This window comes from Agelaius phoeniceus, chromosome 6 (genome assembly GCF_051311805.1).
Source record: "Agelaius phoeniceus isolate bAgePho1 chromosome 6, bAgePho1.hap1, whole genome shotgun sequence".
Classification (NCBI taxonomy): domain Eukaryota; kingdom Metazoa; phylum Chordata; class Aves; order Passeriformes; family Icteridae; genus Agelaius; species Agelaius phoeniceus.
In genome coordinates this window covers 4,155,864-4,180,760 of record NC_135270.1, presented here as the reverse complement: position 1 = coordinate 4,180,760, position 24,897 = coordinate 4,155,864, and the positions used below count along the sequence as shown (strand labels likewise).

General features: G+C 38.7%; 1 protein-coding gene across 2 annotated transcripts in view; it reads left to right on the top strand.

Annotated features, from left to right (window-relative positions):
* Positions 1–808: 808 nt before the first annotated feature.
* Positions 809–24,897, top strand: part of KIF18A (kinesin family member 18A) — a 31,757-nt gene continuing 7,668 nt past the window's right edge. Inside the window, exons 1-13 of one of the 2 annotated variants that reach the window (XM_077179520.1) lie at positions 809–985; positions 1,854–2,240; positions 2,918–3,075; positions 3,967–4,071; positions 4,974–5,084; positions 8,002–8,199; positions 9,427–9,600; positions 10,488–10,562; positions 10,807–10,916; positions 14,158–14,320; positions 14,853–15,017; positions 15,434–15,555; positions 15,733–15,971. In XM_077179520.1, the coding sequence (XP_077035635.1) occupies positions 1,913–2,240; positions 2,918–3,075; positions 3,967–4,071; positions 4,974–5,084; positions 8,002–8,199; positions 9,427–9,600; positions 10,488–10,562; positions 10,807–10,916; positions 14,158–14,320; positions 14,853–15,017; positions 15,434–15,555; positions 15,733–15,971 (1,948 nt within the window). In that variant the 5' untranslated portion in view covers positions 809–985; positions 1,854–1,912. Of the gene's footprint in view, positions 1,065–1,853; positions 2,241–2,917; positions 3,076–3,966; positions 4,072–4,973; positions 5,085–8,001; positions 8,200–9,426; positions 9,601–10,487; positions 10,563–10,806; positions 10,917–14,157; positions 14,321–14,852; positions 15,018–15,433; positions 15,556–15,732; positions 15,972–24,897 lie in introns of both variants that reach the window. The other variant, XM_054635467.2, reaches the window with a different exon arrangement.

Here is a 24,897-nt window from a genome sequence, read left to right as displayed (position 1 = left end):
CCTAAATCTTTCAGAGAAAACAAATTTATTGCTCCGTTATCAGAAGAAACAAACTTCTTCCTGCCTCACTCAGGCTCGAAGGCACCGTCAGAATTCCGAGGAAGTTGACAGTGACCAGAGAGAATCCTGTGTTTGAATGGAATTTATGCATCATGTATGAGATGTATGAATATGCAACAGGTTATTGTTTTTAAGGATTAACATGTGTCCTTTTTCAGGTTTATGCTGCCCAGAAAAAGGTACCCGACGTCCATAACTCTTTGTTTCTATTGTCTCATATTGTCCTAATTCAAATTGTACAACATTTTATTACCCTAATTATATTGCTATTTTTATAACCATTTTATTACTATTAAACTTTTAAAATTTTACAAACAAATGACTGGCGTTTTTCACACCCTTCTGTCCCGGCCGCTCTGCTGAGGGCGAGGAGCAGCTGAGCCCCGGCAGTGCCCCCATCCCTTCCCTGCCCTGCCCTGGGGGAACGCGAGGGACTCTGCCCACAGAGAGCCCCCTCCTCCTGCACACCGGGCATCTCCTCCTCACGGCGAGCGCAGAGTTTGTGTTTTATTTCATTTTACACAGCGCACGGAGGGGGCGGCCTGAGGGGCACCTGCAGGCCACTCCCGCGGGCCGGCACCGGCGCTGGAGCAGAACCAAAGGCGGCGGGGACAGAAACCCTAGCCCAAAGCGCTTTGGATCGGAGGCGGCCGGAGCAGCGCCGCGAGGAGAGCCCAGGGGGGCTGGAGCCGCACACGCGGAGCCACAGGCGGCCGCTCTCCGTCGACCCCGAGAGCGCCGCCCTTCCCTCGCGGCCTCCCCGCGGACCCTGCGCACGGCGCTCTGCTGACGTCACGGCGCACAGCCAATGAGGAGGCGAGGAGCGCGGCCTGCCCGTGTTTGAATTGCGCGGCCGGTGGATGGCGGTTGGTGCGGGAGAGCGACCGAGAGACAGAGCCCGGGACGGTGCGGGCACGGCCTGGCGGTGAGAGAGAGAGAGAGAGACCGGGAACGGCCGAGGGCACAGCCCGGGGGTGACACCGGGCACAGGCCCGGCCCGCAGGGTGAGTGCCGGGGGTGAGCCCGGGGAGGGAAAGGCCCGGCCCGCAGGGGGAGCGGGTGCCGGGCAGGCTGAGCGGGCGGCCCGGGGGATTCTCCGGCCGCAGGGCCCAGCCTGGCGGCGTGCCCCCAGCAAGAGCCGCCTGCGGTGGGTGAGGAGGGGCCGGGAGAGCCGGGCGGGTCTGGGAGGGGCGCGGCCGAGGGAGGCGAGCCGGCCCTGGAGCCGCAGCGGCGGCGCTGGGAGCCTGCACCGTGTCCCTGCTAGGGGTGAGCCAGCAGCGCGCTGCCAACAGCAGCAATGGGCTGTTTAAAGGGAATGGGCTGTTGAAAGGGAATTCCGCTTTGGGGCCGGTTACTGCATCCCCTGTACTGCGGGGCACGTTAACGTAAACCCCGCTTTAACTCTCTTTAAATGTACGCGCGACGTGCCCGGGTCAGTCCAGGGAGGACAACACGGGCAGCTCCTTTCTGTGCTGAAGAGCAAAAAGGCTGCTCGCCTTGGTCCACAGAAACGCGGTGCCTCCTCTGAAGGCTTGGTCTGTGTAAAGGAAAGCCTGTAGGCCATGTAGTACTTCACATTCTGAAATAAACTCGAGAATTCCCTGGGGCAGTGCTGGTTGGTTCCTTTCTGGAAGCTGTGCTGAGCTAAGGCACCGTTCGAGGCCATTGCAGAGTTTGCCAAAGACTCCTTGGGGCAGCCCTGGGGCCCAGCACAGGGGCCTGAGCAAATGCGTGAACTGCTTGGAAGAGTGAAAGGCTCCTCTTGCAAATAAAACCTCTCTTGTGTGCTGCAGAAAGGATTCGGCTGCTGGATCTGAAAGGGTGCTGGGAGCGGAGCCGGGGAGCAGAAGGGATGACTCCTGCCAAGGAAGAAGATGTCTGCAGCCACGTCAAAGTGGTGGTGCGGGTGCGCCCAGAGAGCCAGAAGGAGAAGCAGGGCAGCTTCAGCAGGGTGGTCCGTGTCATCGACCAGCACGTGCTGGTCTTTGATCCTAAGGAGGAGGAAGTCAGCTTCTTCAACAGGAAGAGAGTGACCCACAGGGATATTAACAAAAGGCAAAGGAAGGATCTTAAGTTCATGTTTGATGCCATTTTTGATGACAGCTCATCCCAGTTGGAGGTTTTTGAGCATACTACCAAAAATCTAATTGATGGTTTCCTAAACGGATATAACTGTACAGGTAACTTTGTTCTTTATCTTCTTTAATTAAAAAAAACTTAAGGGAATTTCTTCAAGTTTCTACTGTTCTGTCCAGTGGCTGCAGAGCCGTTAAAAAGGCCTGAGATAGGAATCAAACATTGTGGTTTAATTCATAGATATGAAAAGCTGACTTTTTAGCCTATGGAAGTTAGGATAGCTCTACTCTATTTTAAAAATAAGTTTGTGTTAAGGTTATGATAGACTTGGGAAATGTATCTGAAATATATGTGCTAATGGGAGTCGTCTAGAGTTATTCAAGCAGAAGCAGTTCTGTCACTGAGTGTGTGACATAACCTGCTTTATGAACTCTTAAAGATCTTGGTGGTTTTTAATTGGCTGCTGGAATGTGGTGGGGAAATTAAATGCTTATCAGCAGTAAGTTGATGGCTTAGGGTTATGAGAGTAAGTAAATAATATTTTCATGAGACCTATCAGTGAATGAATTTTGAACTGAAGATTCAAAAGTGTTATTTGGAAATATCTCGCTCTAATTATAGATCTGAAAGGTAAAGACTAAGTAAGAAACTTTATCCATTTATGAAACAGTTGTGCAGAATGACAGAGGTCTGTGAATAGTCATTTCACTTTGGTCTTCCTGATTAGCTTACAAATAAATTGCATGTGTTTTTGCTTTGTTGTTTTCTGGGGAAAATTCAGTGCTGGCATATGGTGCAACAGGAGCTGGAAAGACTCATACAATGTTAGGTTCTCCTGAAGACCCTGGAGTCATGTATTTAACCATGGTGACACTTTATAAACGCATGGATCAAATCAAAGATGATAAAACATGTGATGTTGCTGTCTCTTATTTAGAGGTGAGTTCCTGCATTTGCTTTTAATAAATAATATTTTATAAATAAAAACAAGCTGGTTTTGCTTTCCTCTGGTCCCTTCTGGGGCTTGCCAAAATGTGTCCTTCCAGGAGTGGAACTGTGTTGTGCTCTGCAGCCTTGGTGTTCCTGGGCACCTGTCACTGATTTACAGAAGGCTGCCCAAAAACAACCACCACTTCTAATATTTTTACTGATTGTTCATGATTTGTGTCTTGCTGACCAATTAAGTGCCTCTCAGCATCTGTTGATGTGTACAAGAAAGTATCTTTTCAGGGTAATGTTTTAGGACTTCACAGTAACATCCTATAACTCTGGAAAAGCATGACAAAATGATGTTGTTTTTACAAGGAAATGTTTTGGCACCACTGCTGAATGATGCTAGTAAAATGGTTATCTTTTGAGCTCCCTCAAAGTCTTCATGGACTCTAAGTGGTATTTGGGAGGGGTAGAAGGAGATGGGGCAAGTTTGCATTGCCATATGCTTTCACAGATGAAGAAATAAGAGATTAAAAAATTTTAACAGAAGTAGCTTTGAACAAAGAAATATTGCAGAATTATGGTTCATGATGTACAGTGGAGAAAAATAAATGCTTTGCATTCATGCTTGTTGCAAAACTGGTTTTTGTTAAAGAAAGTAATTTTTTTCAATAAAGAATGATTATTTACTAAAAAGAATTACTCCTAAAATCTAAAAAGAAATCATATGAATTGAATATTTTAAGCTCGGTATAGGAAAAATGTAAAACAAATTATAGCATGAATTCACGACTTTGTCTCAAAGGAGTATTAAAAAAGACTGCTGATTTCTGTTGATTTAATTCTGTTAGCTATGAGAGGATCTTTTAACAAAATCTTGTAAATTCCCTTTCAAAGGTTTACAATGAACAGATTCGTGACCTGCTGGTCAACTCTGGACCTCTGGCTGTTCGTGAGGATGGCCAGCATGGGGTGATAGTTCAAGGTCTGACATTGCATCAGGTATGTCAATATCTCTAGAAACTTAAAATGTGCTTGAGATATTTGAGAAACATTCCCATTGTTCTGAAAGTTGTATGGAATTTAGGCATTTCCTAGTGGGTTTTTTCCTGGCCATAAGCACCAGTGACTTGAAAATCTAATTAATTAGTTAAAAGCATATTGTGGATGAAACCTGCTAGTCTCATTGAATGCAAATATAAAAGCATTCAGTCCTTGTTATTGAAAAGGTACAATTGGCTTGATGGTCATCCAGCAGATTTTGGAAGATTTCTTTTTTGGGCTAAAATATCTTGGCATTGCCTTCATTACCACCTTGGAGTGCTCTGCACAGCTGTGAAGTCTAAAGGTTGTTTTTGTTTGTAAATAACCATATTTCATGAGGTCCATGTTAAATTACTTTTCCAGGCCAGCACAGCAATTCTTAGGTAAGGTCAGTGATAGAACTTAGTTTTCCAATCTGAGTATCAATTGCTGTGGACCTATTTTCTTGCAGTTTTCTTGTGTATGTTACGTGCTCTGACAGGAAACAATAGTCTAAGTTTATATTCTAGCCTCTGTGAACATCCTTCTTCCCAAACCTTGAGTTTTGTGAGGAAAATCTTTTCTTGTACCTAATACATTCAATAGTGTGATATACTAAGTCCAGACATTCTTAAAAGAGGCTGATTCTAACTATGGAGAATCTTTCATATTTGTTTAAATTCTAAACTAAAAATATTTGCTGATTTAAGTTGCTGCACTTAAGTGCTTACTTCTCATACCTTACTGCTTTTCAGCTGAGAATATTTGTTTGGAGTGCCTTTTTTTGAAGGTGAATGTTAATATGTTTTAGAATCTGTGTGTTCCTATAGTTGTTGGAAAAGAAAATAAACCTGTGTTTGTCATGTGCTCTATTCTTCAAGCCTAAATCAGCAGAGGAAATCCTTCAGATGTTGGATTATGGGAACAAAAATAGGACCCAGCATCCCACAGATGTGAATGCCTCCTCTTCCCGGTCCCATGCTGTCTTTCAGGTGAGGTGATCCAGCCAGAAACAGTGGCCATTACTGCCAGTTGCAGGTTTTGTTTGAAGATGGATACAAGGGAAGCTTTTAAACTGTGTGGAACCTCAGTTTGGGGAAGAGGGGGTTGAAGGTTTTCAGTTTACTCTCCTTGGTACTCCTTATTCCTTGGAAGGATGTAATGGTTGTTAGGGTTTATGTTGGAAAAAAGGAATTCGGTGAAAAGATCTCTAATTCCAATTGTTTGAGCTTATATATATAAAATATATACTTATACCTTCTTAACTTGTATTCCTTGGAAGAAATAACTTATATAAAATGGTAATTTAAAGCTTTAATAGACTTCCATATTGTAATTTTATAAACTGAAAGGTATTGGTGGGGTTTTTTAATGCTTTCTGGTATCATGATGTTGCTTAGCATTTCTTTGGGAAAAATAATTTACAGAATGCAGTTATGTCTGACTATAAACTAAGAATCTCAAGTAGTACTTTCTTATTTTACTTTCTTGGTTAATGTTAATTTCTACAATGAAGTGATTTCCTAATATCCTGCTATGGATCAAGTTTTAGAAAATTGAAATGATGCTTTTTAGTTTTCAGAAATGAGTTTTGAATGAATTGTATAAATATGCTAAAACTTAAGACTTCTCCAAAGATTTTTGGGGTTGGCTACATTGCCTTTTTCATCTGACTTCTCTTTTTAAATACAACCTGTGATGTTTAAAAACGAGTCCTGTTATCAACAATGTCTTCTATTTTTCCTGTATGTTGTTACATACTGCAAAGCAGTATCTTGAATGATTTATTTGTTCCACTCTGGGTTGAAAAATATTAAAAGACATTTGATTCTGGTCCTTGCATTAGAGCACTAAACTGTTGGGAAGTCTTAACAGTATCTACAGACTTAGACAATGCTAAATAGCTATAACAAAGTTTTAAAAAGCATCATCTAAGTATGGAAGAGAGCAAAAGCCATTACCACTCTAAAAGCTTCTGTTTTCCTATATACCTTAAACTTATGTTAGCAATTGCCCTTCCTGTTTTGAATTTCCCCAGAGGCCTGCCCTTGTTGTGCACTGTACAGGGTTGCACAAAGAGTTCTTTTGAAGTGGTTTGGCTTGAGAGCTGCATTGTCATGGATGTGTGCTGCCTTCAGAAAGGCTCCAGGTGCAGTGCTGCACACAGACCAGAGGGAACTGCTGCTTTCTGCTTGTTTACCTGCTGCTGGGATCTCTTACCTCCCTCACCTCTTGGGAAAAAGCTCTGCATTTTATTACCTGGCAGCCTTTTTCTCAGTGCATTTCTACAAGTGGCAAGCAATTAAATAAATCATTTCAGTTCCTCATATATTTCCACAAATCTGTGACATTCTGCATAATGAAATTGTGTCTTTGTTTGCAGAGATGTAAGTGGTGAGAAATTCCCAGTGCTGTCATGACTGCTCTTTATTTTTAAAGTTTCTATTATTTTAAGAGCTGCTTTTTTGCAGAGATAGGTTATTTTTGGCTTTTCTTGTTAACTTTATGGGATGAGGATATTTTCTGAAACTGACTCAGAAATTGCTAAGTCTTGGCCCAGGACATTCTGAGCTGATTTTAAAGATGCAAGTTTTGCTTTACTGTACCATATGTCTTAAGTTTGAAATATCTATCTGGGTCAGGCACTTACTGCATCTGAGAGGAAAATCTGAATTGCTACACTGTTCTATTGAGAGTGTTCTGCTTTGGGGCATTTCCTGTATCTTTTGAATTTTTACAAAAGCTTGAGTCATACAACAGAGTTTGGCTGTCACTCTACCTTTCCCTCCTTCATTAATGATAGTTACTGTGTTGTTCTGGTAGCCTGTTCCCAGCCTGAGGTTCTTTTTTCTTTTGTCTATTATACTGGAAACAGTACAACTGAACTTAGTTTTACTGTTTGATATAGAAACATGTCTGTTTGAAATAGATTTACATTTCATGGCAAGTCACAGGAATTTTATTTTATTCTTTCACAATACTTGTCAATCTGTTTTCTGTTAGAAACTTGTGATGAAGCCTTATTGGGAAGGCTTCATTTCTCATGCACAAAGCTTAAAGCTACAGAAGTGGTGAGTCTTTACTAGTCAGTCAGCTTGTGTTGGTGGCAGCTCTTTGCAAATCCACTGTCCAGAAAGGCAGTCATGAATGTGTCACTAACCATTAGCCCTATGAACAAGTGGCAGGGCACTCAATACAAGAGAAGGGGAAATAGATACTGTATAAAGTAGAAAGCCACCTAAGGGTAACTTTGCTTCTTCTTACTGACTGTATATTCATGCTTTTCCTGCCTCCTTATAAACCTGAAGAAAGAGTACCTTCACCAGCAGAAACATTTAGTTCTTTGTACATCTTGGTACTGTGAAATTTTGGGAAAGGTGGGATGAAGGCGAGCAAGTGGCTTCAGGAGGCATCGCATTTGAAAAGATCCTGGAGTGTATTTTCACAGCAGTGAATGAGTTGTTTCCTATTAATGGAAGATACAATTACATCTAAATCACTGAAGGGTCAGCCTTTTCCTGGTTTATCCCTATGCATCTCTTTATGGTGTACTCCTAAATGTGCATTTGAAAAAGGAACACCTCTTTCACTTTCAAGTTCAGGAGTGTAATATGCATTTTTGGTGCAGAAGAAGAGCTGTGAAATTCATTTTTCCTGTAAAAAACCCTCATTTACCTTTACCACTTTGTGAGCATGGGCCAGTTGGTCACTTAATCCTCTGCAGCAGGATGGGAGAGAGAATCAGGAGCAAGAAAAGGAGGTACCTTGTGATTCAGTTAAGTGAAGGACATCCAATACAAATGTCTTCAAACAGTTGTTACACGGTGAAATTAATTTACTGCTTAGATTAATTAGTGGTTACTTTTTAATTGTTTTCTTCTTCTTTTTTTTTTTTTTTTTTAATTGTAGATTTACCTACGGCAGCAAGATAAAACAGCTAGTATTAATCAGAATATTCGTATTGCCAAAATGTCTCTGATTGACCTGGCAGGGTCTGAACGGGCCAAAGCAACCAGTGCCAAGGGGGCTCGCTTTGTGGAAGGAACAAATATTAACAGGTCCCTGCTTGCTCTTGGAAATGTCATTAATGCACTGGCAGATCCTAAGGTAGGTGCTGCTCTCCCATGCAGTTCAGAAACCAGTTTAAAAAGTGCTCAGCTGATGGAATAATGTGGTTTGCATTGTTGATGCTACTCACATCATCATTCTCATGTAAGATTGTCTTAAGGGGTTCTACCATCATATCTGTGATAGCTGAAAGACAGTCCCAGTGAGAGAAATTCTCAAAACTTATGTGCAACTGCCTAAGGATAGTATCAAAGATGAATGGTACCTGCTTTTCTTATCTTCAAAATCAAGCATATGTAGAGAAGCTTACATGAGTACATGAATAACCTTACAATTAACCTTTAATCTTAGGGGGGAGCAGCTTTTGTAGGAAAAAACAGTATCTCTTCCAAGTAGTTCTTTTGGGATCTCACATACATCCATACACACACACCCCCCTGCTCAAAGCAATGAGTCAGTCTCCTGATCTGGCTCACCAGCTCAAGGCAAGGAATAGGTACAATCGTGTAGGAGAATGATAAAACCTCCTGAACCTTTGCATAAGTGAAGTGCATTGTCTACCATAACACTCTTTTGGTCCTTCTGCTCAACTAGCAAATTCCTCCTTCAAATATGCCGGCAGAAAATCAGATTTAATTTCCCTTCCTGATGCTGCATGTCCGCATCACCATCTTGTTGGAGGGGAAGGTGGAGTTTAACATCTGTGCTGCAGACATATGGAAGAATCACATTGATTTACTTGAGATGGGATTGGGTTCCTAGTGATCAAACTTGGTATAATGAGATGAAAATTCTGTAGCTTCACAAAGCAGAGTATGTGTTGCCTAGAAAGGTGTGAAATCTCCATCCTTGGCGTTAATCAAAACCCTTCTGGGCATAGTCCTTGCCATCTTACTCTAGCTGACTAGAGTAAGATGGCAAGGACTAGAAGGATTTTAGAGGTCCTTCCCAATCTGGATGATTTTATAAACTGAATGTAATTTAATGTAGTTTACTTTTTCTGTTAGCTCCCCCATCACAGAAATAGGAGTTACATATCCAGACATCAGGAAATAACCTAGCTAATACATGTGTTGCAAAGGTGTTGAGCAGTTCCAAGAGACTTAAACTGTTTAAGATGTACAGATACTTCAAAGAAAAATTACTTGTGTCAAAGAAAATTTTCATGGCTATTTGTTATGGTTTGTGTTACTGTTAAAATTCTAAGCAGACTTTTATTTGAAGTACAGTTAAATAAACCATGGAAATATCTCTCACTCTTCTTAGAGCAAGAAGCACATTCCTTATCGAAACAGCAAGCTGACTCGTTTACTGAAGGATTCTCTTGGAGGAAATTGCAGAACAATCATGATAGCTGCTATTAGCCCATCCTCTTTGTTTTATGATGATACCTACAACACTCTGAAGTATGCAAACCGAGCCAAGGATATCAAGTCTTCTGTGAGTATATTGCTTTTACTGATCTCTTGTCAAAGTACAATAAGCTAGTATTAAAAGAAAAATTATTTCTTTTGGAATATTATATTTTCCTTCACTTCTGACTCAAAAAATTGTTCTGTTGCATCTTCTTTCCTTATGGTCAACTCCTCCTTATCTGACTGGGAGGTGTAGTAGATACAAAGTAGATCTTAGATCTGGCCTAAAAGCAGCATAGCTTTGTTAATGATATGATGCTGCCAGTTTGAAACAGTTTGTTTTGTGAGCATGAGATTTAGAAATAATCCTCAGAATTCACATCCTTTTTTACTGTTTTGCTCTTACTTTCTCAGAGAACTGTAGTGTACATTAAAGAAATTTCTGACCAGTTGTACAAGAGCCAGTCCAGTGTTGTACAGGTAGAATTCAGCTGGAGTCAAGAAGCTCAGTGAGATGGTCTTGATAAATGAAAAACTGGGATGTCCTTTTCTGCTCTCTATTGTTTAATGTTATTTTTCATTATCTTTTTTATTGCAGCTCCCTAATTCTGTTTATGTAATATAGGGTTCACTGGTAATTTCCATTTGTTGTGTACTTAAAGGTAGCTTTTATAATAAAATGCACAAGACAGACTTTTAAATAGTAAAACTAATTTGAATAAATGCAAAATGTGCTTGCATATGTAAATGTAATTATTCTTGGTTTGTTGAGGGAAATGTCCTGGCCACGGGTGTGCAACAGATGACAGCAAAAGCTGACAGTCATATTCTCATTGTGCAAGTCAGAATTTTATTAATCTCTTTCCTCATAACATAGTGCATGTTTAACTATGTGCTACATCTGCACACTGTGCTTATTATGCATGAAAACATGAAGGAGCTGCCTTTAAATTCTGACTTGTTTCTTTACAGCTGAAGAGCAATGTTGTTAGTTTGGACAGTCACATAAGCCAGTATGCTAAAATTTGCAATGAACAAAAGAAAGAGGTACGTAAAAAATCTGTTGTTAAGAGGTTGAAAGGTTAACTGTTAACTTTGAATATAAAAAAAAATAATTAATCTGATTAAATCTATAAGGGTCTAATGGATTTTGAAGTAAGAAGATTTTGTCTTCTAAGAGGAATATCACCTGCTGCCATTTGTAAAGCTGTTCAATATCAGCACAGAATGATAATTTTGGGAAATAAACCAAAAACCATATTTCAATTAAAGGGTGCTTCTTTTGGTTTAGATCCTCATGTTGAAGGAGAAACTGAGAGAATACGAAGAAAAGCAAGCAAGCATTCCTGAAAATCATAATACTGCAGAACTTTCAAACAACCAGCGAGTAGAAATAGAAAGGTAAATGAATCATATTTGCTTCCAAGCTGGAGTTTGTCTAAATTGTAAAAGCATTTGTAAAACAAACCTACTCTTTACAGTATTGGTTTTCCCATTTTAACATTGCTTTACTTAGCTCAAGGTATGGCTTTGCCGAACGTGTTGTTTCTGTTCAGAACAACTTGGTGGTGGTTTTGAAACGAAAGGGGAGGACGTAGGAAATGCCATGTGACAGGAAGAAGCATCTGAGTGCTGGCTCCCAGCACAGCTCCTGAACAGGTTGTGTTTGTGGGTAGGCAGAATGTCGTTTGCATAAATGACAGCGGCTCTGCCACTCTTGGCAGGCACTAGCTCAAGTGGGATCTTTCCTGCAAGGCTTGAGAGAGACAAAACCTGCAAGTTTTTCTACAAAGGGTTCACTTTATGTGTGTAGATTAATTATTTTCTATTGCTTTAATATTTCTTGGCCTCTTTTTCTTCTTGGTAGTGTTCCTGTCTATCTTTTCTCTTGCGACAGTCTCATGAGAGAACACAAAGGGTAACAAATCAAAATGAGAAGTATCAATTTGTTGCAGAAATCGTTGTATTCCATGAAGAGGGTAGGTTTTGGAGAGAAAAACTTTCTGGATGGTCTCTGCATATCTCATCTTTCTGACAATAACTCACCTAAGTTGATTCAGCTAACTTTTTTGTTTATTTGGCCCTTTGAATGTGCTGGTTTTTAACCTGGAAAACTTTCTGAGGTATAGTAAGAAACCATTCAAAGCAAGATATTCTCTAAGTGCATTTTATTTTAGTGGCATTGCAGACATTTCAATAAACCCTTTCATTCAGGTTATTTAAATTAAATTTTCAAAAGAAGTGTGGGCTTCTAAGTCATGTTGATAGTTCTGACAGTTTTCCTGCATATTTTTGCACTGTATGTCTTTAAGATTGATTTAATTTCCTGTGATTTGCCCTTTATTTCATTCTTTGTGTGTGGGAAGAGTCAGCCAAGGGCAAGGTCTCTAAAATATCTTTTCAAAAGACTGGATGTGTTCTATGCCAAGGTTTGCTGGTCAGAGAATGTTTGTTATGGCAAATCCAAAGGGCCACATGTAAACCTGTCCCAGTCCCTCTGGATGTCAGAAATGATGTGCATGTCTCATTCTCTTCCTTCTCATGAGTATCCTGCTAGGTTCACCATACTGTTGTGGTGTGGGTAACAAATTGACTTCTCCCATTCATTTACAGGTTTTGAAGATATTGTGCTGTCTTCTCCCTTTTAGTTAGGACAGGGAAGAGAGCCTTGTCCATGATCTTGTGTTTAGGTCCAACCACCCATGGTTTTTGCATCACTGAAGAAGCATCACTTGCTTCTTCAAACCTAAAAGTCATTCATCCTTCTGCTAAAACTTGGAGATGGGTTGTGTGCCAACCCTTCAAGTCTTGAACCTCTTAGGGTAGACAGTGGGCACTGGACTGGCTCCAGAGCTACAACCAGCAGGTCCTTGAGCTCTTGGACACCAGGTAGTGTAGGGGGGTTCATAGCCTCAGTATGCCTACAGGGTAACTTGGTAATTTCTACAGTGCAGACCAGAGGGTAAAGGTAACTCCTGAAGAACAGAAATGTGCTAATTGAAAGGCTGAATCCACAAAGGCTTCTGTACTTGATGCTGTATTTGGAACACTGGTGAATATAAGTACACAAAAGGTTGGTTTTCCAGCAGCGGCTCCTCATAAGGAGGGTACAAAGAAGCAGAATCTCCACCCTCACCTGAATTATACCCAGATTTTTACTGTGATGGAAACTGGGAGCGTTCACTTTGATTCCTTATTGCTGTGTTTCCCAAGCAGCTGGCAGGAAGCATGTTTCTGTGGAGGACAAAAGTTCTCCAAGCAGTGCAGTCAGGAGTATAGCTGTATAGATAGAAACAGTGAAGGTAGGAGCTCTGATACTCTGCAGCTGGCTGTTTCATTATTATAGAATCTTTTAGGTTAGAAAAGACCTCAAAGATCATAGACTCCAACCATTAACCTGTTACTGTTCCTTAAAGAAATAGCTCTTATAAATTCTGTGAGTGTTTTAGTACACTTTTTTTTTACCTAGATAAGATAGCATCCTCTAGACACTTAGTGAAAGCTCTTGTATTGCTAAATCTGTGGAGAAGAATTATTTTCTTAATTCTGTTTCTTTTTAAAAGGCAAGTGATAAAACACTCAGAATAGAATAAAAGATTTAGTTATTCAAACTTTAGACTGTGAAATAGAATTGCTGCTTCTGAAACACTGGCAAGAAGTCAATTACATGACAAGAATGTCTCTTCAACTTGTTCTGGAGTTGAACATGGGTTGTTTTAGCATTTTTGCAGTTTTTAATTGTATGAGGTTTTTTTAATACTAAAACCTGTATAACCTCAAATGTTGCATGTCTTTAGAACACTTGCATGTTAAACTTTCATTTTTGTGTAAAGTTGTAACAACATAGGATGTAATGAAATACTTTGTATATGTGGTTGGTTATTATTGAGATGTACAGTATCTTTTTGGACGTTCTCTACTGTACATTTTCAGTGTTCAGGAGTGAAGAGGTGCCACCAGTGGAAGTTACATGGCAGTATGGCAATGCTTCCAGGACTTGTTCTTGTTACTCTGACTTGTGTTGCAGACTAGGGCTACCCAGAGAAGTGGTTACTCAATAACTCCTCGAGTACCATCTCCCACAGTTTGGTTTTCCCCCCATTAGCCTAGCATGTGTTAAAACATGGTGCATGTTCTGATTTTTGTCCTCCATGAGTGATGGAGATTGTACAGCTCCTTCAGGGAAAGTGAGTATCCCAAGACCTTTGTGGTTCTCCTTTTCTTTGAGGATAGCTTGCAGGGTTTTGAGCACCTTGTGTCTATGGCAACAGTAGTCTGACCTGTTTAATAAATAGATGTAAGAAGTAGAGAACATAGGTGCTTAGTATCTTCTGGAGTTAGAGAAAGCCATCTGAAGCTCCTTCACATGAGCCTTTTAAATCCCAGTGTTGTCTTCATAATTATAACAGGATTTATTTTTAGTGACTCCTTCAAAATTTCCCATCCCATTTTCAGTTCAAATACATGAAATTCTTACTGATGTACTGATGTTTTATTTAGTGCCTATCTGTATTAGGCTTTACTAATTTCCTTTTCATTTCTTTATATTTATTTTATTAATCTGGATTTAAAAATTCCCCTTCCAAAGAGATGGTCTTAAAAAGTCTTCAATAAATAATTAATTATTATTCTTTGGGTTTAGGTACAAAGAAATACTTAAAAATGTTTTTACAAATCGTGAGGAAATCAGAAAAGAGTACCTCAAGGTGGAGAAGAAACTGAAAGAAAATACACTGAAGAAATATTACCAGAATCAATGTCATGAACAAATTCAACTGATATGCTCTGAAGAAAGAGTAGTGAAGGTGAGTTTTCTGTAATGTAGTGCAGGGTATCATCTATTCATTTTGGTATAATTGTGCTGATTTTTCTTAAGTAATTGTATAATGAACTAATGCATGGACATTTAATTCAAATGGGACGCACAGATTATCACTGCTCTGTGACTGTTGATGCAGTGATCTAATTTTTCAAGTCAAGTGCAGAGTATGGCTGTCTTCTAAATAGAAAAGGGCACCCTCTGCCTTGTTAGGACACCACCTTGCTTCTATCCAACTTGCTCTTGCAGGGTTTGTGCCTTCTAGTTGTCATATTTCAGAAGCAGTGCAAACATCAGAAGAGTTTGACATTTGGAGATAGAGGATTTTCCTTTTTTTCAATGCTTTATCCTTTAGCAGGCTTTTTGTAGGACATACTCGACTTACTAGGAATTATTTGGTTATTTTATATAAAAGTAAGGAAAACAAATCTTTATATATAAAAAAAACTTGGTGAACATAATTTGCAAGTTTTCACCTTAAATGCTGATGATTTGGGGGGTGGGATTTTTTTTTTCAGGCCACTTGCAAGCGGGATCTAAGGCTTTCAGCACTGAACAGCCACTATGTACGCATGCAGAAGAAGAAGGAAGAGCAGAGCCATCTCTTTGAGGAGAACACCAAGTGGCTGCACCGTGTGGAAAATGAAATGCGCCTCCTGGGTCAAGATGGGTGCCTCCCAAAAGTAAAACACCTTGCACTTTGTCATGGTTGGGCATGGGGGAGAATTGGAAAGAGGGTAAAACCTCCCAAGTTAGGAACAGCTTAATGATTGAAATAAAGGATATGGAAAGAGGATGCAGAAAGAGGCAGATGTGTTTGGGCATGCATAGATGAGCATCCATGTGGGCCTGTTGGACTTTTAATGCTGATTGCAGCAAACACACACACTATTGGTCAAAGGAATCTACAAGTTTATATTTATGCATGTAAATAAAAAACAAAAAATTAATACTTTTCTACTGTAAAACATTATTAGAATAATATAGCTCCACTCCATCTTTACTGATCTAATATTATTTTTAGTTGAAGTTTTAGTTTCTTTCTACCAGTTTGATGTACAGCTGTTTGATTTTCATTTTTATTCCTAATTTCCTAAAGGAACTTTGTCAAGATCTGCAGTATTGCCATTTAAACCTAGAAGTTCAGGCCCTTAAAGCCCAGATTGAACACATGTTGGCTCTGGTGTCCCTTCAAGATCAGTACAACAAGCAAACAGAAAAGTAAGTATGGTTTCATGGCAGGTGGGAGAAGACATTCTGACTTGTAACTTGAAAATACCTATTTAGAGAATTTAGTTTTAATTGAAACAGAAGCTAGGTTCTTCTCAAACTTGTTGTTTTCTGGATTCAAATTGTGTTTTCTTAAGGGAACTTGTCTTGCCTCTTGCTGTTTTACAGAGTACTAAATACTGCACTTCCAGTGCTTCGCAAGCAACACTTGATGTTGAAAGAAGCTGGGTTGACAAATGACTTAAGTGAGACTGAATATGCAGAGGTTGAGCAGCTGATTCAAAGACAAAAATCAGTAGCTTGGGCTGACCAGACAGAAGAAAAGGATCAAAATCAAAACCATGAAGTAGAAATGTCAGCTATCTTTTCATTCCCACAGCTTGTGAGCAGACCAAACACCCCATGCAGTAAGTATAGAATTAATTTTTTCTCTGTTGGAAGTACTTTTAAATATCTCCTGCAACAGTCAGATATTATCCATAAACACAGATTGCACTTCTGCAGACACTGAAGCCAAATGTAAAATTGATTCTCAGACCCACTTTCTATAAATTTTGCACCATTCTTAATTGGATATGAGAAAGTAATTTACTTTTTCAATGGCTAGACACACACTGCAACAGATGAATTAATTCTCTTCTTCTTATAATGTACCCCATGTATCAATGTTCATAGATCCTGTGAGTGCTATTAAAAATTGCATTTCAATCTTTCATGTGACATTGATGGGAAGGGAATCAGTGTTAGTTGGTTATAATTCTGTTAAAGTGACTTGAAACATTAAGCAGATATAGTTTTCTGTAGTTTCTAATAGCCTTGGGGGAGATGAGATTTACTATTAATTACAGGTTCACTTGGAAGCAATTTAGTACAATATTTTAGGAGTTTGTTTTCAAGAATCAAAGGATTCACTGTATCTGCCATGGAACTGACTTTTGCTATATCCTGATGGCCCCAGTTTTTCCCCATAATTCTATATAGCTGGCTTTTCTTCTGTAGCTGTGAAGGGAGTTGCTCTGGAGCATGGGTAAAAAGGGATGAAGAATCCTTATAGACAGTGCTGTTCTGATGGATTACACGCCAAATTTCATCCTGATAGTGCAACTGCTGTGGGGCCCATGCTTGTTTTGTGCTGTGGACAGGGAGCACTCAACACCCTGAGGCTTTCTCATTACTGCCAGTAATCCATAACTGACAGACATCCCTAGGTAACTAGGGAAAAAGAGATAAATACTGCTTCAAAAATACTTCAGCTTCTCAAAAGCTGCTAGTCCCAAAAAGAGCTTTGACTCCTGGTGAAGAGTGAAATGAGTTCCCTCCTTTTGAGAGCTTCATTCTTCTCTACAGCTGGAGAATTATTTTATCAAAACCATTTATTTATTTATTTATTGCCCCTCTGCTCATAAGGAATGTCTGTGATTTTTGGCACGTGTTTGTGTTGCTGTTCATGGTACCCCATCGTTGATACACAGTGTTTCACTGGCTGCACTGTGAAGTTCAGACTGCCTTGGCAGTGGGCTGGAGTGGTTTGCTTTGCTTTGTTTGTCTTTTGGTTGGTTTAGTGGTTTTACTCCTGAGTGGCATTGGTTTGGTTTTAGTTTGGGTTGGTTTTTCTTGTTAATGTGTGTTTGCTTTTGTTTCTACAGAGAGGGGGAAAAGCAAGTTAGCAGATTTGCATGCTTAGACTTCTTGTTCTGCCCATGTCAGTCAGGGATGCATTCAGCAAGGGTAAAAGCTGGTATTTATTTTAAATCATTGGCATATGCTTTTAGATACTGGGGTTTTTGGCTAGAGGTACTTTTTTTTCTGACAGAATAGGTAAGGACACTAATCCAGAAGCTCTGTAATATCCTTTGTAAGGAAATACTGATTGTAATGATTCTGTCTTGTCATATGTAGGTTATCATTCTTGTGAATTTCAGTGAATTCTTGTGAATTTCTTGTGAATTTCTGATGCTAGTAAGCTGTGTTAGAGCTCTTGATTATTCTTCTTCTTTTCTACCTTTCTTGAAGTTTTGTGATGGAAGAGGCCTCATCAGCTCTTAGTGAAATCAATACTGAAATTAGTCTTATTTAAATTCCACATGAACTATTAAAACATGAAGATTTCATTTTATTAAAGTCATTAGACATTATTTAAGGGATTTTTTTGAAAACCTTATGTGTAGGTTTTCCAATTCTTCTATTATCCTCAAATTCTTGTACTTTATGTTCAAGTAGGTAAATGATTTTCAGTTTTCAGCTAAGACAGACTTTTTTCAGTTGTAAATGGTGTCTTTGCCTGAAGATTATCACAAAAATATTTTGTGGTATTTTTATGCTTTTTATTTGCTTTGTGGTCTTTGAAAGGAAATCGGAGGCTTTGCTGTTATTCCTTTCCCCCCTCTCCATAGATGCAGGATACAACATGGTAGAAACAACTGTTCTCCAAATTTTGCAACCTTGAGGGAAATACAATACAAGTGGGGGGGAAAAAAGTAATCCACTTACTAATGCTTGAGGGTTTTTCTTCTGTTCAGCACAAACACAACCAAATTTCTCCTCTTCAGTTGTTTGTTTGTTTGATGGCAATGCAATGATTCCTTGCTATGAAATGAAGTCTGGAGCATTTAGATTGAGGAAGAGAGTGTACTAGGTCTGCTAGTAACAAATCTCAGGTGTTGCTTTGCACCTATGTTAACACATTTGAAAGACAATTTTTGTGAAAAAATCCCTCTGCAAAGATGAGATAGCACTAATGTATAAAACAAAAAGCATTATGAGAAAAATGGTAATTTCTCTTCATTGTAGGCTTACCAAATAAATAATTGTATCTCTTGTGGTACTCAGAAGTATCTAGGGATGTGTGCAGTATCCATCCCTTATCCAATTTGGAAATTTCCATCATGAACCAACTACAGGTTCCTCTTTAGTTACTGTGTGTTGAAATTGGGAGGGATGCAGGAAACCATCAGTATTTAGGCACTGCTGAATTCTGAGTGTTGCAGAACATGAGGCAGTAATCATTGCAGAAACTTTTCTAATGACACAAACTTTTGCCTGAGTTTCTTTGAGAGAACCATGATGATGTTCAAATGCAAACTAATTGTTATTGGATGTTTTAATAAAAATTATATGTTCATAAAAATTTTAGGTTTACATAAAAATTATGGTCTTTTAAGTCAACTAACTTTTCTGATTACAAGCACTTTGACTCTCCAAAAGGTCAAAGCAGCTACATAATTTCTGCAGAATAGGTAAAATTATGAAAGCAGGACCTTAAGGTCTTGTGTGTTTCTTTGGAATTGATTACATTTGTTTAACTAGGCCTGAAGAACAAAGTCAAACTAGTAATTGATGTGGGAAAAGAATCTGAAAATTGCAAAGAGAAGGATGGCAAGGGTGAAAGGTTGGGGGGATTTATTCTAGTTTTGTTAAAAGTCTTCTACAGAAATAAGTTCTTGGAATATAATTCTAAATATTTTTACTTGATTATATTAATTGATTTTGATATTATCTTGTTGTAAGGTCCTTCTTCCAGTCAGGAGTTTCAAAATAGCAAAGAATTTCAGCTGATTTGCAGTAATGAAGATGACTTCCTTGGAAAGGGTCTCTCATATATTAAATAGTATTAAAGTCATAGTATGGGAGGAAAAGATAAAGAGGTTTTCTGGCCATTCATTCAATGTCTGTTTCTATGGTCAAATTATTAAGGTGGTCAATTCTTGTGAATCAGCTCTTGATTTCTAGTGAAAGCTAATTGAAGTTCATGTGCTTTGCCAAAGCACATAGAGGGCTTCACTACAGGAGTTGACCTCTTTCTATATCATTTTTCCTTTAGCCTTTGAAGTCTTTAAACACTTTTTGTAAAATGCTGACCTTAATTAGAAATTAATTTGTTGCTTTTTACAGAAAATGCTGGCTTTCCAATACCCTTTTTTTGGACATATATTAATAATTTAGATTGAGCTTTTGTATGCTTAATGTAACTATAAGCATGCAATGTCATGAACAATTTAACTGTTTGTCTCAAAGACAGCACAGGCTGTGGAAACAAGTTCATTTAAGAATGTATTTGGGCACCCATTCTTAAGTGTTCATTAATGGGGAGCCATAGAGTATTCAGAGTTCAGCCTGATGGGTGGAGAGCTCTGACTGGTATTTGCAAGTATTTCTTTGAATGGGGAAGTTCTTGGCATTGTTTCAAGCATCCCATTTCCAGAAGCCTTACTGTACATTACCACTGAGAGGATGGAATTGATTTATAGGAAAAAAAAGGAATCCATTGCCTCCCCTTGTCACAAACGTTCTGATCTGAAAAGTCAATTTTTTTATTTTACATGGCAGGAAAAATTGAGGTATAATTGCACATAGTAAAAGACTTTAGTAAAAGTAGGAAAAGCATGTGCCTTGAATAGGAAAGATTTCTCTAAGCAGCTCTTCCATACTGTCTTAGGTGACTTCTGAGTGTTTTTCCTCATGCTGTGTAAAGCAGTACACCTGATCACTGGGACTTGCAAGAATGCAGCTTGGATTTGAGCCTTTTTCAGTTCACAGCTGTTGTTTGTGAACCTGTTGTGAAACTTGCCATCACAGTGATGATGCCTTTGGGTCCCAGGAATATGAAATAATTGAAATGCATTGACTAGACCTCATTTGCAGTTTGGAATTCCATGAGTCAGTTGTTCAAGGAATGAAAACGCATGATTAGAATTGTAATTTGATCAATCAGTGGTAGCCCAGAAATGTTTATTGAAATGAATACATTAATATTTAATTTCACTTTAGCAGAACAACCTGCTAGACTTAATTTAGCACAGTTTCCAGAAATAATCCCCTTCTGCATGTATTAGCACGAGTTCCAGAAGAAGACAAGTCTTGGCCATTATTTTGTCCCTAATGTCAATTAGAACTAACTCAATTCATCAGAGCTGTTTTGCCATGAGCTCTGCTCACTTTTCCTGTGACTCATGTTTCACACATAGTGCACTCTGCTTCTGGTATTAGTGCCCAGGGCTGTAAATATCTGCTATTGCTGTTTGTTATCAGATAAATCAGTACTTGTGAGTACTCTTTTGGGACAAATGATACCACAGACTTAGGACCAAAACCACCTCATGTCACTGGATGGAGGCAGTTGATCAGTGGGTGATGGCTTTTATGTTGAATTTCTGAGTGAATTTCTTAAATAGTATCTTCAAGAATTTTGACAATTATCTTTTATCAACATCAGCCTGAAATTAAGGATCAGCAAATATGTGATCTCTTCTGTAATACATATTTGAAATAATGTTTGTTTTTAAAGAGGTGCATTGTAGCTGTGAAAGTACTAGTTAAGGAAATAAAACTTCCAAATTTTTCATTTAAGCTACTTCATCAAGTTAACTGTGGCTGTTCTGTAAAGCATATAAGTGATTCATTTTGGTACATGAAATAAAAAATATTACTGAATTATGATGATGTTATTGATGCAAAAGATTGAAGTAGCTGTAAAACATGAAGCAAATATAGTCTATAAACATAATATCCCTGCCTTGTTATGGAACATGTTTGAAATTATTTTTTTTATAGGTGGAGCATGTTGTTTATCTTTCAGTAGGAAAATAATGACAATATTTAATGATTACCATTAGCCATCCATTCAGGAACTAGTTGGATTTGTTCTTGAAGGAAATATAAATAGCCCTACTTGGTTCTCCACTGTATCATCCTCAGTAGCAGGTATTTAAGAATGTATGGAAGTAGTAGAGTTTCTGTAGCCACTTCTGTTGCCCAAGTTCCTTTTACATAAACTTCTCCATAGCAGCTATGAAAGGCACTTGCCAAAAAGTGAGCAATTAGCTTCAGTATCTTGCTACCTGAGTAAGGTGGAAATAGCAACACTGGCAAGTTCTTTATTCTGTGGGTCCCAGTGTTTTTCTTGCTGTTATGTTTATTTACCTGAGGTCATAACTGATTGGAGCTATATAGAGTAGAACAAGAAGCTAAAGTGGAATTAGGATTTTGGAGTTGTTTTTGTCACGTCATATTTGGTTTATGTTTAGTGAAGCCAAGTTAAATACAATATTGCTCGTTTGTTTACCTGTTTATGGTGTTAGGAGCAATCTAATATCCTCACAAAAGCTGTGGGAAGGATCACTTCTTAAGTAACTTGTATTATTTCCAACACTTTAATGACAAGAAAAAGCTTGTTGTGTTTTAACTTTGTTTTACAGTGAGTTTTATTCCAGAAATAAATAGATTTTAAAAATAGGTCTTTGTTTTTGCTAACAGCTTATATTGGCCTTTTATAGAATTCCTGCAACTATTGTTATTAGTTTATTTGTATTACCGTAAAAATGCTCTCCAGTTTGATGGAATTCATCAAATTATTTATGTTGGCAGTACTTTTGTGTTCTTTATGTGTTTAGTTAATGATTTAAATGCTGGTATTTACAGTTAATTTGAAAATGCTTCCAATATTTAGGCCTGTAGAAGCTTCTAAACCTTGGCACTCCCACCAAAATGTTTCTCCATCAGACTTCCTTCTAGTAACTTTAGGACATTAGCAAAACCTCAGTGTCTTACAGTAAGCAAACTTTGTGAAACTGAAACCTCCCTGTCCTAATTTAGCAATGGACTAATAGAATTCTAACCATTATTTTTCCTGAAACAGACATTCAGATGCATATAAATAGGAGTGAAAACTAATAAATGAATATTTTAAATGTGTCCTGAGTCATTTAATGGATAGTTATTTCAAACACCAGATTATATAAACCTTATTCTTGTATTTAAGAATATAAGATGTTAAAAGTCTTTTTAAAAAGCTTTAGATTCAATTTTTGGTTGTGATGACTAGAATTTTTTTAAGGTTTTTTTAGTCTATTACACTGAGGTATATATTGTACTTACTAAAATAAAATTAAAGAGCAAGTGCATAATGAAGCATAGCATTGTTGATAGTGACAGAGAGTAGATGTTTTAAATTGTTCATAAGTAAGTTTCTTGTTTGTTACTAAATCCAACCAAGTCTTGGAGAAAGATGTCTTTATCACGGTGGGCCTTCTTTATTTTGGGTGGAGGTAAAGATGATTTGGGGAACACTCAGGCCCTGAATTAGCTTAATGTTTAGATTACAGTCAGCATCTCAGCAACCTGCTGCATTTCACCTGGTGAAAGCTGGCTGTGGATTAGATGTGGTATAAGATAACAATATATTTTGCATTTGAACAAAGAAGAAGGTCCTTTGCGTACATTAAGTGAGCTGCTCATAAGTGCACACATTGACAAATTCACAATTCAGTTATTTCATGCCAGGTAGTCCTCTCAAGCCCAAGTTTTCCATGTATGTTTTTCTTCAAAGCTCCAAGCAATGTCATGGAATTGGAATTGTTCATGTAATTGTCCACACTGCTTTTCCCATGAGCAGTTTAAACATTGTTCATTCTGACACTGAGCCCCTGAGTGAGGAATTAATGTTTGCTTTGTTTTTTCAATGGTTTCATTATTGAATTAAGTTGTGGCAACATAGCATAGGCTTGTGGCCTGTATCTAATTTCCCTGGTACTTGTACATACTTTGATACTACCTGTTGTATCCTCCTGGCACAGGTCTAGGTCTCACTGTGGTTGTGAAATCCTTGGCTGTCCCTTACAGCTCTGTTTTCTATCTTCTAACTGGGCATCACCTCACCTAGCTGAGTATCCCATCTTATGGCATGCCTAGTTCTAAGGTGTGTGCCAAAAACAGTGTTGGGATCAACCCTCCTTGTCTTCTCTTCATGAGGACCTTGCTGGGGCCTTTTCCCGAGATAGCTGATTTCTGGGCTTGGGGAATCAGCTTTTTTAAAGCCTCTTGGCAAGTTTGGATGCAACTGGGCAATAATTAAATGAGATCAACATTAAATGGGGCCTGAGAAAAAGCTACAACTATTTAAGCCTTGCTTTCTGTAACAAATCAAGCTTGTGGAAGTGAAATAATACGATGCATACATGTTCTTAATCAATCTTGGTCGTGTTCAAAGAATGTTTTTGGAACAGTTAAAATGCCCTAAGTGTTAACACATGAGAGAGAACTATAGAAGCATTTAGACTGAGGAGTTCAAACTAGCTTTCTTAGTCTGAGGCAAAAATAGAATGAAATTTAGAAGAAATAAATATTTATCAACACTGTTCTAGGAATACCATAGCTAATTCCTGGGTAACTTGCATCAATTTAAAAAGCAGGAGTTCTTTTTGCAGTTGAGTTGCTCATAGGCATGAAGTAGGCAATGCAGAAAAGAGGAGTATGAGTCTGGCTGCCAGCTGAAGGGGATCCAATCCATAGGCATTTTAAGGATACTGGGCTTCACTTCTTAAATTTGCACTGGAAGTTAAATATAGAAGCACTTGGGGTTTTGACAGCCCTCTCCTGCTCTTGATTTGTTTAAAAAAAATGTGTAGCTTTTTGGTATTATAACTGTGCAAGTCACCATTTGAACAGTGAGCTGTGTCTTAAAATGATCCCCCTTCACTGAAAGCTTGAGGAAGATAAAGGCCTTTTCTGTCTTGCATTGGACATTACCTTTATTACCACTTGCTTGAAAATAAAACCATTATGACACTTGAAGAAAAGTAGTTGAAATCAGAATGAATGAGAATGGCCAATTGCACTGTATTGCTTGCTTTATTTTTGAGGGTGGGGGAAGTTGTTAGTCAAGAGTTTTGCTCCCCACAGTTGATAAATAGGGTGACAGAATCCTACTAACTTGAACTTTTGTTTGCCCCTTTGCAAAACACTGCTTTCTCATATGCAGTGTCAGAAAATTTTGTCCTTCTAGATGGCTCTGTGTCATTCCTTTTTCAACAGTTTCTCATTATTTGCATGGTACTTGCCAGGGAAAAAACTGCTGTGGTCAGGAGTCAGCTCTGGGTTACTGTGATTGTACCACCTTAAAATATGAGTTTTGTCATGGTGGTACAATAATTTTTCAATACTCTTACTCTTGCATTCCCTCTTGTCATGTGTCAGATCTTAGTTGTGATTATTTCTGTAACCTCTGGGGTTAACTATGCCAACCTATGCACGTTTATAATATTTTGAGTGTTATTGTAAATCAAAGGCAACTCCAATGAAGGGGAGAGAATGATGAGGAGGACTCTGTGGATATCAGAAGACTGATTAATTACTTTATTATACTATACACATTTCATCTAAGCTGAACCTGCCAAGCACTCCCTCTGCACACACCTGCTCACACTGCCCAGAATCTCGTGGCTGTCACCCCCAGTCCCCACACACACACACACACAGCTGGCCCTGACAGGCCAAGGAAACAAAACATCCTCACTTTGGGTATACAGTCTCCATGTTGCATTCTGCTGTGGCACAACA